At 41.8% G+C, this 16,505-nt stretch overlaps 2 protein-coding genes across 4 annotated transcripts in view; one reads left to right on the forward strand and one right to left on the reverse strand.

The window, feature by feature from the left end:
* Positions 1 to 8,503, forward strand: part of dscaml1 (Down syndrome cell adhesion molecule like 1) — a 117,750-nt gene extending 109,247 nt beyond the window's left edge. For both annotated transcript variants that reach the window (XM_074642085.1, XM_074642084.1), the window contains exons 28-35: positions 179 to 337; positions 477 to 632; positions 783 to 813; positions 946 to 1,064; positions 1,253 to 1,405; positions 2,578 to 2,772; positions 2,933 to 3,241; positions 3,716 to 8,503. In XM_074642085.1, the coding sequence (XP_074498186.1) occupies positions 179 to 337; positions 477 to 632; positions 783 to 813; positions 946 to 1,064; positions 1,253 to 1,405; positions 2,578 to 2,772; positions 2,933 to 3,241; positions 3,716 to 4,269 (1,676 nt within the window). In that variant the 3' untranslated portion in view covers positions 4,270 to 8,503. The remainder of the gene's footprint in view (positions 1 to 178; positions 338 to 476; positions 633 to 782; positions 814 to 945; positions 1,065 to 1,252; positions 1,406 to 2,577; positions 2,773 to 2,932; positions 3,242 to 3,715) is intronic.
* A 2,873-nt stretch (positions 8,504 to 11,376) lies between these two features.
* Positions 11,377 to 15,157, reverse strand: LOC141770756 (uncharacterized). 2 transcript variants are annotated; one of them, XM_074640602.1, is made up of 4 exons: positions 14,884 to 15,157; positions 14,081 to 14,194; positions 12,646 to 12,688; positions 11,377 to 12,468 (listed from the first exon to the last, which is right to left on the reverse strand). In XM_074640602.1, exons 1-4 carry the CDS (start codon positions 14,935 to 14,937, stop codon positions 12,248 to 12,250), a joined length of 432 nt encoding a protein of 143 aa, XP_074496703.1. In that variant the 5' UTR covers positions 14,938 to 15,157; the 3' UTR covers positions 11,377 to 12,247. The 2 variants fall into 2 exon arrangements, with proteins under 2 accessions (XP_074496703.1, XP_074496704.1); XM_074640603.1 differs by having other exon boundaries at positions 11,382 to 12,405; positions 14,884 to 15,152.
* Positions 15,158 to 16,505: the final 1,348 nt, after the last annotated feature.

The following is a 16,505-nucleotide window of genomic DNA, read 5'->3' on the forward strand; positions in this document are numbered from 1 at the left end:
AATTAAATATATAAAACTAAACCTTTCTAAAAAACTGAAACTAAACTAAAACTAGCAAACACACCCTGAAGACTACCTAAAACTAAACTAAAATTAAATCATAAAGTCAAAACTAAAATAAAATAAATAATAATTGAGAATTCAAAACTATTGTAACCTTTACGTGTACTTGATGCAGTTACATGGGCGTGGCAGAATGTACGTACCAACGCCACCACAGATGTGTTCCTGGCAGAGCTGCGTGAGGCCACCTGGTATGAGTTGAAGATGAAAGCTTGTAACAGCGCTGGCTGTGGCAACCAGAGCTCCGAGTTTGCAACACTGGACTATGATGGCAGTGAGTAGAAGACTCTCTTCGTTTGGCCATTTGGATAAATGATATTGTCTGCTACTTTATTAAGGAAGTCACTACACTGGATACCTTAAAATATTGTCGTGAAAGGGCAGTAACTAATCTCCGCTCTTCCTGTGTGCAGGCACAATTCCACCAATCAAATCCCCCCTGGAAAAGAACGACGATGTCAAGAAGCTGTTTTCGATTGGCTGTCCCGTGATCTTGGTCACGCTGGGTGTTGCGCTGCTCTTCATCATTCGCAAGAAACGCAAAGAAAAGAGGCTGAAGAGACTAAGAGGTGAGAGGAGTGGTAGGAAGGAATTGGCAAAAACAACAAAGCCGACTTCACAGAGAATCTTTGAATGAAGTCTCCAGAGTTGCATTTATTTTAAAAGATTGATTTGTGTGTCAGGAATAAATAATTTCTTATGTTCTCTGCTCTCTCTAGATGCCAAAAGCCTGGCAGAGATGCTGATCAGGTAACACCGCTATTTCCGAGTCCCTTCACAAAATCAGAAATATAATTTAGTGCAACTCAAAATTCATTTTACAATTTTTTTTTCCAACCCGCAAATGTTTGTGTGTGTGCTCGTCTTGTATCTCTGAATTAGTAAAAACAACCGCAGCTTTGACACCCCAGTGAAGGGACCTCCTCAGGGCCCACGGTTACACATCGACATCCCCAGAGTGCAGCTGTTAATCGAGGACAAAGAAGGCATCAAGCAAATCGGTGAGAGGAAGAGAGGGCGACAGAGGGAGTTGTGTGTGTGTTCACGTGTCTGAGCATGAACGTTGAATCAAATGATCTTTATGTCAAATGTATCATACAAATATGGAGGCGTTGGATTTACAGTTGACAGTTTTTTTTTTATCTGCAATATCCGCTTTTCTGAAATATTCATTCTGTCTCTCTTATAGGTGAAGACAAAGCCACCATCCCTGTGACAGACACGGAGTTCAACCAAACTGGAAACCCTCAGAGCTTCTGCACAGGTGTGTCCGTCCATCACCCGGCCCTCATCCAGAACACCGGCCCTTTGATTGACATGTCAGACATCAGACCAGGAACCAGTAAGTGCTTTCGTTCCTCACTGTCCATTTTATCAGTTAAAGCTTAAAGTAGAGCTGCAACTTATGATTATTTTCATTGATGATTAAAGCTGCAGTGGGTAGAAAGCAAATATGGAGCAAATATTATTAAAAAAAGTTATTTTACAAAACGGTCACCATATCCTGACAGCAGTGAGACAGGTAATCTGAATATAATCATGTGCATCTGTGTCCTCCGGTGTCCTCCGGTGTCCTCCGGTGTTCCTAATGGCATCTGCAGGATTTCACAGACCGGAGGAAAACAACCAATCAGAGCTGAGCTGGAGCCTTACCGTCCAGCTTCCCTCTATGAGAGCCACGAGTCAATCACTCATGAACTCCGATCAAACGGTCAAACTAGGCAGCGCTAATCAAATATGAATCAATATTCTGTTACTGTAATTCCTATTTCTCCCTAAAAATGTTTTCAGAATCATCTTGTAGTGTACTGTTTAGCTGTAAAATAAGGAAATACAAAGCACCGCCCACCAGCCGGAGCACAGCCAATAGGAACGCTCACTCTCTGAAATTACCTGTGATTGGTCAAAGTCTCCTGTCACACACTAGATTTTTCAAAGCCTGAAAGCAGAGCCATGAGGAGGTGCAGAAGTGTAGTTATCTCCCAGAACACTTGAATTACAATATGCTGAAAGGTTATGATAGAATTTTTGCCCAATGATGCCAAAAAAATTTGCCTACTGGAGCTTTAATCCGTCGATTATTTTCTCGATTAATCGATTAGTTGTTTGGTTTATGAAATGTCAGAAAATGGTGAAAAATATCGATAAGTGTTTCCCAAAGCCCAATATGACGTCCTCAAATGTCTTGTTTTGTCCACAACTCAAAGATATTCAGTTTACTGTCACAGAGGAGTAAATAAACCAGAAAATATTCACATTTAAGAAGCTTGAATCAGAGAATTTTGACTTTTTTTTTCTTAAAAAAAATACTCAAACCGATTAATTGATTATCAAAATAGTTGGCAATTAATTTAATATTTGACAACTCATCGATTAATCGTTGCAGCTCTAGCTCTGTAGCGTAGAATGTGAAGAGAAGATGTTTGTTTTGCAAATGCATATTCATTTTCCCGGCCTTAAACAGCCTCTGTGCATATACACATCCGTCTTATTGCCTCATCTATTTCCCACCAGACCCAGTGTCGAGGAAGAGTGTTAAGTCGGCCCACAGCATCAGGAACCGCTACTCCAGTCAGTGGACTCTGACCAAGTGCCAGGCCTCTACGCCAGCCCGCACTCTCACCTCAGACTGGCGCACAGTTGGCTCCCAGCATGGCATCACTGTCACAGAGAGTGACAGCTATAGTGCCAGCCTCTCACAGGACACAGGTTGGCACATTGGTGAAATGACACTTACAGCCATTAGCATGCACATATGAAGAAGGCTATTTTTCTAATGTGGAGGAGAATGTGGTTTTGCAGTGCTGCTACACCTCAAAAAGCATTTGCTAAAAACTGTGTCTAACTTTATTTCCTTTCTCTTTCCTAGATAAGGGTCGCAACAGCATGGTGTCGACGGAGAGCGCCTCCTCAACCTACGAGGAGTTGGCAAGAGCGTATGAGCATGCCAAGCTAGAGGAGCACCTGCAGCATGCCAAGTTTGAGATTACTGAGTGCTTTATCTCTGACAGCTCATCTGACCAGATGACCACAGGTACCAATGACAATGCAGACAGCATGACGTCCATGAGCACACCCTCAGAGCCCGGTATCTGCCGTTTCACTGCCTCGCCACCCAAACCCCAGGACTATGATCGTGGCAAGAATGTAGCTGTGCCCATTCCACACCGCGCCAAGAGTGAGTGGTTGTTGCAATGCATGACATTTTTTTTTTTTTAAGAATTTTCACATGACATTTAAAATTTAAATTGGCTTTAAATATAAAAAAGTAAATGTGTACTATGAATTTGATTTGGTGTCAGAACAGCAAAATGACAAAATAACACAGCAATAAAATAGAAAAACAACTAGAGAGCTGAAGAACAGAGATTACAAAAAGTGTAGTAAAACAACTGTAGATACAATTTTACATTATACAACAATATAAAAAATACCCATAATATATACAACTAGGTTTAGAGGGGAAGTAAGGTTCTGTTTGGTGGATCATGTGTTCATATAGTGCAAAAATACCTGTAATGTTGCCAAATAAGTCCAGCGCAATCAGCTTTTTAGATAAATGCATAGTTTCATAGCATGCAACACTGATTATTATCAATAGCCGTTGACTTTTGCTGGTTTTAGCACATTAAATGTAACTTTTCCCCTCCAGGTGACTACTGCAACTTACCCCTCTACATGAAGTCAGATCCCTTCTTCCGAAAGCAGTCGGAGCATCACGACCCATGTCCAGTGGTTCCACCACGTGAAGCCTCTATTCGTGGCCTGGCTCAGCGGGCGTACCACACCCAGGGCCGTCATGTGACTATGGACTCTGCAAAGCAGCAGGCCCTATCCATGGGCCACTCTGGCCTGTCCAACCTCACTTCCTCTGGAGGAGCGACAGGAGGCTGTGGCGGAGGTAGTGGTGGGGCGTCTGCTAGCTCTAGCAGCTCCACGCTTCCCCAGAGGACTCTCACCATGCCAGGCTCCTCTGCCTCAGTGGCCCAGAGTGCAGCGGCAGCCGCGGCCGCTACCGCTGCAGCCGCCGCAGCATCATCCTCCGGTGCCACAGGAGGGACTGCCGGAGGTGCCTCCTCATCCTCCTCCAAGATGGGAGGATCCAGAGACTCTCTCCTGGAGAGCAGCTCCTCGGGCTTAGGCAGACTGCAGAAGCAGAGGGATGGAGGGGCGGGGGCCTACTCCAAGTCGTACACACTGGTGTAGCCTGCCATCACCGCGGCCTGTCACTGTAACTCTTACTAGAATGCTGGTGAAGCCAGCGCTTGCCTGGAGCCTCTATGGAAAAGTGGGGTGAGGAACATACACATGCACAGCTGACCCGTCAGTGCCTGCGCTGTGCCAGGCTGCAGGGGGCTGGTTGGGTTCCCATTGACACTACTGTATGAAGGGGTCAGAGTTGGGTCTCCACAGCACAGGGGTTTGCCTTTCTTTCTGCCTGATTGCTTTCTATTATTCTTGTGTCATCTTTCTCTATCCCTAATTTCATCACCCTGGAAATCACTTGCCAAAACATTAATGATTTATCTGTTCACCTCATATTTTCATTTTTCTGGTAAGGACACAGTACTTATGCACAAAATGCTTTCCACGTGCACTGTCTTTGTTTTCTGGATCAAGACAGTCGTAGAATGAACCAGGTTGCTTGAGTTTTTGAGGTTTTTAGGTTTTTAAAATATGTTACTTTTCTGTTCTCTGATGGAAGAAGAGCTCATATCACAGCATTGTGCCATGGCAGGATGCGCTTACTGTATGCATAAACCACCAGCCTTGGTGTTACACTGGCTCTGAGAGGTTACTCCATCATGGATTCACACATTAGAGGCAGTGGAAAGGACTGTCGTCTCAATACCAGTTTTTGAGATGCGGAGAATTTTCTTATACATGCAATGGATGACGCAGCATAGCGGTCTTAATTGATGCTTTTATAAACAGACTCAAAGCAGAGGAGGTAAAAAAAATAAAAAGTCAAGCATCAAGTGAAATGAATCCAAACCTTTTTTTTTTTTCCCCCTCCATCAGTTTTCTGTTTATTTTCTGATGATGAAAATATAATCTCATGTGCACTAAGAAAAAGTCAGAATGGATCCAAGTAACAGAAACCTTCACAAGCCTGCGTGTGTGTGCGTGTGGGTGTATATGTGTAAATATATATATGTATACCTGTGGCAGGCACACACCAACAGTGGACCTTTTTAAAAATCAATCTGTATGCTGACCTCTCGGGCAGACGTCTGTGTCAAAACTGAAACCCCCCCCACCCACTGTTCATTTTGTACCTGTGAAAGGGGATCCGGGGACAGTAACGATGATGATGCTGACACTATGATCCTAATTTGGTCCAGCGTTTTGTTAAGAGTGATTGGCAGCATTGCTTAGGAAATGATACTGAAGAGGAAGTGGGTTCAAAAGAGAGCAATTACAGATTCTCTCTTTCTCTTCCTCAGAACAAAGAAGGAAGAAACCCTTTTATGATTCATCATGACATTTTACTTTAACTCATTTTACCTGTATCCACTTTCTCCCTTTTCCGTCCTTCCCCACCTTCATTCCTACCCACCCAGTCCCCCATCATATCCATACAGTGTCACTGTGACCTACTGCTAGCATACCGGCTGGTTAACAAGACAGACAGACTGAGAGAAGAGGTCTAATATGCACAGACAGGCAGCAATGCTATTTGACGTTCAATGACAACTTGAATGGAGAGACAAGTTGCAAACATACAGCAAAATTTATCGAGATGTATACAAAAAAAATCATATGTAATGAAGTGATCTTGAATTTATGAACAGACGACGACTGAGATTATAGACAGAGAGATCAAGTGTTGATAGAATTTGTGGTTGTGTTAGGGAAACGGGGAGAGGGGGGTTACATAGCAGAGAGAAATAAGTGGTCTTCAAAACTTAAAGATGTGTTTTCAAGTCCCTCCACCTCACTGAAACTTATTTTAGCTTTATGCATGGTACTGTATCTGCTAACTTTAAGTTTATTTTTTCCCATTTCTTCTCCCAAAGCTTAAATCCCATAACAAAGATCGTTCCAAAAAAAGAGTTGCTCCAAATGTTTTGCAAATGGTAAAACGTAACATCAGGGCTCTCGCAATAGAAAAAAGATATGATATATGTTTGTTTTCAAAAGTATGTACATATATATTTCTATTCAAATATATAGCAAATATATGAATATTGAAAAAAAGCAGAGAAATATAAAAAAGCCGTTCTAATTGAAAATATATATAAAAGATCACAAGACAATCGCTCAGAGTGAAAAACTGCAAGAAGGAAAGGAAGGAAGAAAAAGACGCGGGAGGCTTAAACGGGTAGCACAACCATGGACGGGAGATCTTGGAGAGAAAGGAAGTGGTGTGAAAGAAAGTTAAATGGTGAAACTGAGGTTTGAGGAATGATACAATGACCCCCTTGTGATTTTGTAAATGTTCCAGCTGCAGCGCCTAGCTGTGCAGCAGGTAGCAAGCTGAGAGGACAAGCACAGTAAAGTCAAATTATAGTGTGAGATTGTGTCGCTGGTTAACTGTGGTCTATGGCTCAGTGCAGAAAGTGTGGTGTTGAAAAAGAAAATAAGGACAGCCTATACAGTAAGTGAGCCTATTGTAATATGTTGTATTGTACCTTCCAAAGGTGTGTTCACAAACTCAAATGCCATTACCTGACTTTAATTAATGAAGACGAACAGACCGAAAAAGTATTTCTGTTTCTTATCTGTGTCATAGTGAGTCCTCCCCGAACTCCAGGACTGCAGGCCAATAAACATACCACACAGTAACATTAATAACTGCTCATATATGTATTAATGCTCCCTTTAATTTTAAAACTAGACAGGAGAGAAATTAATTTAGCTTTTATGCCTTTCATTTTGGCCTTTATGTTTCAAGTTGTGCAAATACTCGTTTCCAGTGAAACAAGAGTTTGGGAATGGGGCAGGCCTGTTTTAGCAACCAAAACCAGAAGCTTCCTTACTCCAGTTGTATGGATATTGGATGGAGTGGTGAAACAAACTCCCGTCCAACCTGTTTTCCCCCCCAATTCTTCAGTGAAGTTGCCTCCACTGTAAAACACTGATCTACTGTCAGTTTGCTCAAAGTATGTGTGTTGTATACCGTTACGGAAAAATTACACTCTCTGATACTTTTACACTGTTACTGAGAATGTCAGCAATCTCTACAGATGTTAAAAAACAATAGTACATTATGGGAAATAGGCTTATTGGCTCTGAGTTAGATAAAACAAATATTACATACTGTACAAAAACCAAAGTGTAAAAATGACAAAACCTCTGTAAAACCACAACTTCTCGGCCGTGAGAAGTCAGGTAACAAGCCCAGACTTGACATTTTTACACTTTTTTGTATGGATTAAACAAACGAGATATAAGGTGCTAATTAGTGAGCGTTTGTGGTGCTAGTAGGTGGATCTTGTTACCTTTTAACAGAGCCAGGCTAGCTGTTTCAATTTTCAATATTTCCCAAAATGTCAATCTATACCTTTAATGTGTTACAGGAGTAATATATATTTTCTTGTATTCAATTTCACACAGCCTGACTTATGTGAAGTACATAGTACTATAGCAGTATTTCGGTGAGCAATCTTGATTCTGGACTTTTTTGTCCTCCTATGAGTATGAAATAGTTTTTAGGCCCAAATAAATAATTCCAGATGTTGACCCTTTTTTGGTTTAGTGTTAAAAAAAAAAGTGCTGCTGAAATGACGGCTTGTTATTGTATTAAAAACTAAAGTTGGCAGCACCCCGTCTTATATTTGGCCAGATATCTGCAATGTTTCAATGACTAATGAGTGATTTAGGTTGGATTTTTCCTTAAAATACAACAACATACTTTTCAAACTGACTGAATCTGTGTTCATGAGGCCAACTTCAATGTGCTACTTCCCCAACCTTTTCCCACATCTGCTCAACCAATCAGATCTTCCCCTCTCACTGTACCCCTTGCCCACCTATACAACATTATTTCTACTCCATAATAGAAGACTTGTGTACATAGGAAAGTGTTTTGTATAAATGAGTACTATTTTCGACATCTTCACTAGAAACCAGGGCACAATGTAAACTTTGAACTGAAGTTATTGTAATGAAACAGAAGAGGACTTAATGAAAAACTATAGAATTATACAGACACTGCTTTATCTTGATTTATGGACCAGTTGAAACATGTCAGAGTGGACCATGCATAGTTAACAATATTTATTTCTTCTTTTACAGGACATTTGGTTGCATTGTCTCCTTTTGTTATTTTTATTTTTTTTAAATGTTTTTGTTTCTGATTTTCTTTTTACTTTGTCACAGGTCGCTTGATTTAGAGTTTGCTTTTTTTTTCAATTCCACATTTTTGGGGGAGGACAGCAGCATTGCATGTTCTGAAAATTTTGCTGGTTATTAAAAGAAAAAGGGAAACGGTGAATTGAACAATTTAAAAAGGGGGGTTAATTAAAACATTTTAAAAATGCAGAGGTTGTTCCTTAAACTTTTATGGGGAAACGTTGCTTCAATTTGCAATTGCTTGTGTTTAACTCTACATTTTCTTTTCTATGAAAACAAACAAAAACAGAAAAAGAGTACTCAACACCTTGTGCAATAAAGCTATCTTTTTATGAACTGCGTTTATATTATTCATTCTTTTACAACCGTGTAGCATTTGAGGTAAAGTGCTTTCTCTATTATCCAATTTTTACTCTAATCGAAACAGACTAGGGGGCTTGTTTGGCGTTTGACTCATTTGTCTCTTTGGCACCCAACTGATAAGATCCACAGACCTCACTGTGAACAGATTTTATTGGGACTGTTTCTTCAGGCAGAAAGCAGTTCAAATGAAAAATGTTTACAGTGATGTCTGAATTTCAGAGTAATGGGACACTGATTCTCCATCAATCCATCCATTTACTTCCGCTTATCTGCGGTCGGGTTGTGAGGGCAGTAGGCTGAGCAGGGAATTCAAGACGTTCTTCTCCCCAGCAATGTTTTCAAGCTCTTCCTGGGGGACCCAGAAGCGTTCCCAAGCCAGATGAGCTATATAATCTCTCCAGAGTGTTCTGGGTCTACCCCGGGGCCTCTAACCAGTTAGACATGCCCGGAGAACCTCTAAAGGGAGGCATCCCTGATCAGATGCTCAAACCATGTCAGCTGGCCCCTTTCGATGTGAAGGAGCAGCGGCTCTACTCGGAGCTTCCTCTGGATGTCTGAGCTCCTCACCCGCCCAGCCACCCTACGAAGAAAGCTCATTTCAGCCACTTGTATCCGTGTCTCATTGTTTTGCTCATGACAATAGGTGAGGGTTGGAACGTAGATGGACCGGTAAATCGAGAGTTTTGCCTTCCTGCTCAGCTCCCTCTTCACCACAGCGGTCCAGTACAACGCCTGCATATCTGCCGACACCGCACCGAAACACATGTCCATCTCCCGTTCCATTTTACCCTCACTCATGAATAAGACCCCGAGACCCCTGAACTCCCTCGTTTGGGGCAAAGACCCCGAGGGCGCAATCCACCGTTTTCAGGCTGAGCACCACGGCCTCAGACTTGGAGGTACTGACTCTCACCCCAACCGCTTCACACTCTTCTGCAAACCGCCCCAATGCGTGCTGAAGGTCACGGTCTGATGGAGCCAAAAGAACCACATCATCTGCGATTCGGATGTCCCCAAACCAGACTCTCTCCTCCATCAGCTGCGCCTTGAGATCCTATCCAAGAAAACCACATACTGGATTGGTGACAGGGGACAACCCTGGCGGCGGCCAACACCCATCAGAAACGTGTTTGACTTAGTGCAGAGTATACGGTCAACAACCCTGGTATCCCATATTCCCGCAGTACCCCCCACAGGACTCCTGAGAGACAAGTCCACAAAACACATGTAGACTGGATGGGCAAACTTCCATGACCCCTCCAACAGCCCTGTGAGGGTAAAGAGCGGCCGGGACGGAATGAACAGCTGAACAGCTGCAGTCCTTCTGGCCAACCAGTACCCGTCTGCTGTTTCCGGAGACCCCGGTGCCAACCAAGCCCGAAAGGCCTCCTTCTTCAGCTTGACGGTCTTAGGTTGCCGCCATGACCGGCACCGACGACCTTCTGACCACAACTCTTAGCAGCCGCTTCCACAATGGAGGCTTTGAAAATGGCCCTCTCGGATTCCATGTCCCCAGCCTCCCCCGGGAAGCGTGAAAAATTCTTCCGGAGGTAGGGAGTTGAAGACCTCGCAGACAGGGGCCTCAGCCAGACGTTCCAAGTTCACCCTAACTACACGTTTGGGTTTTCCAGGTCTTTCCGGCAGCCTCCCTCGCCATCTGATCCAACTCACTACCAGGTGGTGATCAGTTGACAGGTCTGCTCCTCTATTCGCCCGAGTGTCCAAGAAATACGGCCACAGATCTGATGATACGACCACAAAGTCGATCATCGATCTTTGGCCTAGGGTGTTCTGGTACCAAGTACACTCATGAAGCGCCCAATGCTCGAACATGGTGTTTGTTATGGCCAATCCATGACTAGCACAGAAGTTCAATAACAAAGCACCACTTGGTTTCAGATCAGGCAGGCCGTTCCTCCCAATCACCCCCCTCCAGGTTTCTCCATCGTTGCCCATGTGAGCGTTGAAGTCCCCCAGCAGAACTATAGAGTACCCAGTCGGCGCCACCCACAGACTCCAAGAAGGCTGGGTAATCCGAGCTGCTGTTTGGTGCATAAGCACAAACAACAGTCAGACTTCCTCTCAGTGACTCGCAGCCGCATGGAGGCAACCCGAGAGAACTCTAACACAGCGGTGCTCAGCCAGGAGCTCATGAGTATCCCCATACCCGCCCGGCGCCTCTCACCCTGGGCAACTCCGGATAAGGAAAGTCCAGCCCCTCTCCAGGTGTTTGGTGTATGCGTGGAGGTGAGCCCAACTATATCTAGTTGATACCGGTCCACCTCCCGGACCAGCTCCAGTTCCTACCCTGCCAGAGAGGTGACGTTCCACGACCCTAGAGCCAGTCTGCGATGCCGGGGGGTCAGCAATGCCTAGATCCCCGCCGTTACTTGCAGCCCGGCTCACATTGCACCCAACATCAAAGCCTATCTCAATTTTTCGGGCTGTGGCCAGCCGGGCCCCATGTGCCAAGGCCCGGTCACCAGACACTCGCCGGTGAGCTCTCCTCGCAGGTCTGGCTCCAGAAGAGGTATCTCAAAACCTGGGCAAATAAAACAAAAACCATCTGCATGCGATAGAGGTAAGTGAGATTTGAGTGAACCAACTCTTGTTTAATCACATGTCAAATCATTGAATCCTGCACATAAAACCGTTTAGCCCTTCATGGTGCCTGTTTGAAAAAATCCAACAAAATGCAACAATTTCAGTTAGCTACTTGTGGACAAAAAACTTTTTAATGCATGTAAAAAATCTGTCAATTGTCTTACCTTCAAGTCACTAAAATCAAACAAATACACAAGACATTAAATAAATAATGACATGAATGGATATCAGACAAATCATAACCAAAATTGTAAAATAATCCAAAACATTTTTAAAACTTACATTTTAATATTTAGATCAATTCATAATTTTATTTATTTATGTGGTTATTTTATTTAATGTCTTATCTGCATGTGGGCTTTTAAGGCTGCTGTTGCATTATGATGAGCCATAACATGATTCAAAACCTGATTGAAACACTAGAGGGCACCATGCTGCAATGAAACACAGCAGAGGTTTACAGAGGACTTTATTGAAATGGTAAAATGTTAACATGTTTGTTTTTGAGAGATCCACAATGTTGACAAATTATTTGATTATTATTTTGTCCATATTTATATACTCAAAACACTTGTTATATATATATATATTTACAGCATATTCACAGTCTCTCACACACTCACAGTCACTCTGTCATCACAGCACATCAAAACTAACATTCATTCAGACGCAGTGTATTATAATATAAATAAAATATTATTCACATAAACAACCTGTTTGAGATGTAAGCTATTACTTTTATATTATTGTTTAGACTCTGTCACTAATCCAGTTTTAATGTATGTACATTTGAATATGAGTGAACATAATTGTGCATTTCTGTCATCACAGAGTTCATCCATCGTTTGGTGAATCCACGTGCGTCCCACCTGCTTCCTGTTGTCTTCCCGGTACCACCATGCATCCCTCTTTTGTCCGTCTACTTGCCGTTCTTGTGCTTCTTCTGTTGGAACTTCCTGAAGTGGGTCTGGATGGTGGCGGCGGCCTTCTCAACTTCTTCAACAGGGCTGAGCGGGGGAACAGGGCTGAGGGGGGGAACGGGGAGCATGATGCACGTCCCATTGCTGGCGTTGGAGTCTGAGCACGACAGGACACAGGGGATAGCCAGAGAGACTGAGGCAATAGCAGCGGAGGCATAGTCTGTAGCAATGATTAAGGTCAAACACATGGTTTTCATATTACTTCATATTCCTTGGTACCAGTGGGCTACTTTTTTTTCTGGTTAAACTTTGAGTCAGTCGGATTTGACACCTGATTTGAATCAAGTAACTTTGAGATTAATTAATATGGCAGGTAAAATACCCTGCATTTACTTACTCTTTCTATAGACACCTATGCTGTTCCTCCTGAAGCCATCAAACTGTGAATGAAACAGAACAGCTGTGTGTTAGAAGACACACTCACTGATGCACAGAGAGAAAAAAGAGGACAAGATGCATGAGATACCGGTCAGGTATGACAATTATCAACATTACAATCTTATCTGGACCTTGGTTGAAACATTGTTCACATACCACTGACAGACATGCAAACAGATAGTCACACAGATGCTTTTGCTAAACTCTTCAACTCAACTGTACAAACTGCACCTGTTTGTGTGTCCTTTCTAACTACAGTTGGAGTATAATGACCTCAAACACAAATCCCCTTGATTGGGATTACAGCTCAAGCAGAGCAGCGGCAGGGAAGCTAAAGACTGGACTCGCTTTTAGCCTGCTTACCCGTCAGTTTGGCTGTGTGCCCCGTTCAGGCCCACACCGACTCTACTCTCTCCTTTTACCAGACGTTAAGGTAAATGTAAACTGGGGCCAGTCTATGACACAAAACATCTTTCTTCGCCTCTGCCTCTGTTTTTTTTTTTTATCTCCCTGCTTGCTTTATGCACCTTTTTGTGTTCTTTCACCTTCTCATGTCAAGCACATGTGCCCTCGGTTAACCACCAGAGTTCCTCTTCCTGCTGCAGTCTAGCACTTTGCCTCTGTCTTTTTATGTGCCACCTTCAGCTTTATAAAAAAAGTCTACGCCAGAAGTAACCTTCTAACCAGTTACCTCAAAATAAGAAAAAGGCACAAAAAAATCCACAAGCAGGTGAACTACAGTTTTTTAAATGCGTAGGACATCAGAGGTGAGCAGTTTGGACTGAAATGTGCGTCTTGATTCAGAATCCATAATGAAAGCCCGAGGTAAAGCCAAATAACAGAAGTTCTGGACAGTGATGATCTATGTACAAAGACTTATTGATTCACTGATATTGATTCACAGCGGGCCAAAAGGTCATTGTTTAACTGAGTCTGATGCACTCAACTTCATTTGGCTGAAGAGTGCAGAGGCACCAAAAGTCATCTCTATCTTGTACATCATATTCCTTTCCTTTGTAATCCTCTGACACACTGTAAGCAAACAGAGAACATGTGACCAAGCTCACATGCTCACATGCTGAGTCAAGCTTGACTGCTGAACTTTCCACCTGCTCTGTCTCACCATTAGATAACAGAAGATTAAAATAACTAATTTATGAGTAAAATTCCAGCTACACTGGCAGGGTAAATCCAAATTGAAAGAAAACTACCTTTTTTTTCTTGCGAAAAAGGGTAACCCTGATAAACCTCCAGTGGAGAGGATGTGGTTATAGTGGATGACTCAGTCAAGTGCAGAATGAATGTCGTATTAGCTGTAAGGAATCAATCGCCTTGGTGCGTCAGCATGCCGATGCGTGTGACAACAGCAATACTGAGATCTCATTACAACTAACCTCATCTGCTTTGCTGCTCCTCCGACTGTGTGACACTGAGTGAATCTGCCAAGGCAAAGGCTGGGACACCATGTAAGGCAAAAGCTCCTCTTGTTGTGCGAACCGCGCCCCTATCTGAAAGAGAAAAAGGCGTTTGGGGTTAGAGGCGCCACTGTGTGAGTCAAACTGTGAAACATAAGCAACCTCATCACTCAACTTATCTCACACTATCTTATCAAATGCACGTAAAAAACATGATTTTCTCGGTACAGTTTGGCCTACTGACGTTTATTGGTGGTACTTGACTTTTCACTGCTGACCTGGTAAATATTCTTTTCAGAAAAATTTGAATTTACATAATAAGCAGAGAGAAATTCTGCACATTAAACATCTGGTTCAACATCACATTAATTATATTTGCTGTCGATATAAGCCTGGTTTTTATTTGACACTGCCTGTTTTAACATCACCCTAATCACATTTTGATTCTCTCTATATAAACCTGATTTCTATTGAACACCGACGTCCTGCTGGGTGAGAAAACCAGTGTCATCTGCAGCAAAAACACACAGCACTTTACCCACTCGTGTGTTTCTTCTATTGAAATATTCTTTATATCAGTCAATACAAATATAAATAATATTTTAATATTAGAAACATTTTAATATTGAATATATACAGAATAACATAAAATATTTAAGGTAAACAGACTATTAGCTTAACACACATGATAAAATGGTTAAATCAGATTTTCCAAAATGATAATCAACTGAGTTTCTATTTTTATTCTATTCTATTCCCATCTATCACTACAGTCATCTTACCGATTCTACGACTTTGACCACCATATACATGGCTGTTAGCATGGTGATCAACATCTTGACCACTATTCCTTTGGTGTCTTTAATAATCCGTAATGTTCTTCTCCTCTGTTTTAGATAACTTTCCTCAGTCCTGCTGATGAAGGAACAGATCCGAGCAATCAGGAATGAAACGCAGGGCTGCCCAGCCAGGGGATGGACAATTGAACACACAGTGTTGAGTATTTCCACACTCACACAACTTTCTCAGGTATTCACACACACTCACACATACATAAACATGCGCACACACAGGGTAAGACCGCTAAAGAGCTTTGCAGGACAGAAATAGAGAAGCAGTAATCTTTTTTCCTTTGCACAACACTTATCCCTCAGATGTACTTTCACCTCTCTGACAGAAGAGGCAGATCAGGTTTTATCAGTATTCATTAAAACAAGACAAGAAACCTTACTGATAATTATCAGATAATTCATATAATTTGACTTTCCTTCTAGTTCAAATGTCTTGCATGCTGATTTTACAAGCCCATGTACTACACTGGTGTGAATCAGGGAGAAGTTGACACTTTGACATATAGGAACCACTTTCTAATAAGGCAAACCTTCCTGAAGTGTTTATAAATTGTAACGAATACATTTAATAATAATAATTAATAAATAATTTACTCATGCTTTATAGAGCAGTTAAAAGTCAATAGCAAGAACACATTTGTGGTGGTCTGGTTGTGAAAAATCACTTTGCCTGGTATTTATCCTTTTTATTTTGGTTATAAATGTTGCTCATCCATTAATAAATGCTTAATAAATTGTTAATAAATGGATTTTGGTCCAGATCCTGTGCAGCCCTTTTCCAAAAGATAAGTGGTCATATGATCCAATCAATCATAGGGATTTTTCACAACCTGGCAACCTAAAGGTGGCTTTCATTAATGGGTTTTTAGCTTTAGTAAGTCCTTTATTAACCATTAATAAAGCTATTAGTTGCAACTTATAAAACTGTTATGAATTGTACCTTATTGGTACCAACAAACAAATAAATGATGCCTGCTTTCTTTCGATAAGATTCAAGATCAAGTTGGCTGATTACGGTAGCTTTTAGATGCAAAAGGTATTAATGTGAATGCATTAAACTCAGAATAATTATTAAAATACCCAAATTGCTAATCTCCTCTGCCATCTTGTAATTATGATAATGCAGTCTATATTCGAAATATTTTTGGTAGTCCCTTCTAACTGATATTGGAAAGATTTGCTCCGTATAAGGAGGGAAGAAAGGTGAAGGACTGCATCACGTTTGAATCTACCTGGATTTACAAATTGAAAAACAGCATATCTGCAACGAAGGTGACTCAGTTAAATCTTAAGTCTTTCTTTTTACTCCAAATATATATAAGGATATGCATGTTGTGCATATAAAGCCAGTTTTCTGCATGTTAAATGTTAAATTCTATAAAACATTTTATTATTTTACATTGCTTGTGTCTTTGATATTGCAGTTCTTTATTGTAATCAGTATATTCCCATACTTTATCTCTGTGCGTGTGTGTTTAACGGTTGGCTGCCAACCACACTTCTTCTGGAAGTTTAAGGGGTGTCTAAGAAAATAACTCAAAGGTCAGGCTGGA

Source organism: Sebastes fasciatus, chromosome 7 (assembly GCF_043250625.1).
Source record: "Sebastes fasciatus isolate fSebFas1 chromosome 7, fSebFas1.pri, whole genome shotgun sequence".
Classification (NCBI taxonomy): Eukaryota; Metazoa; Chordata; class Actinopteri; order Perciformes; family Sebastidae; genus Sebastes; species Sebastes fasciatus.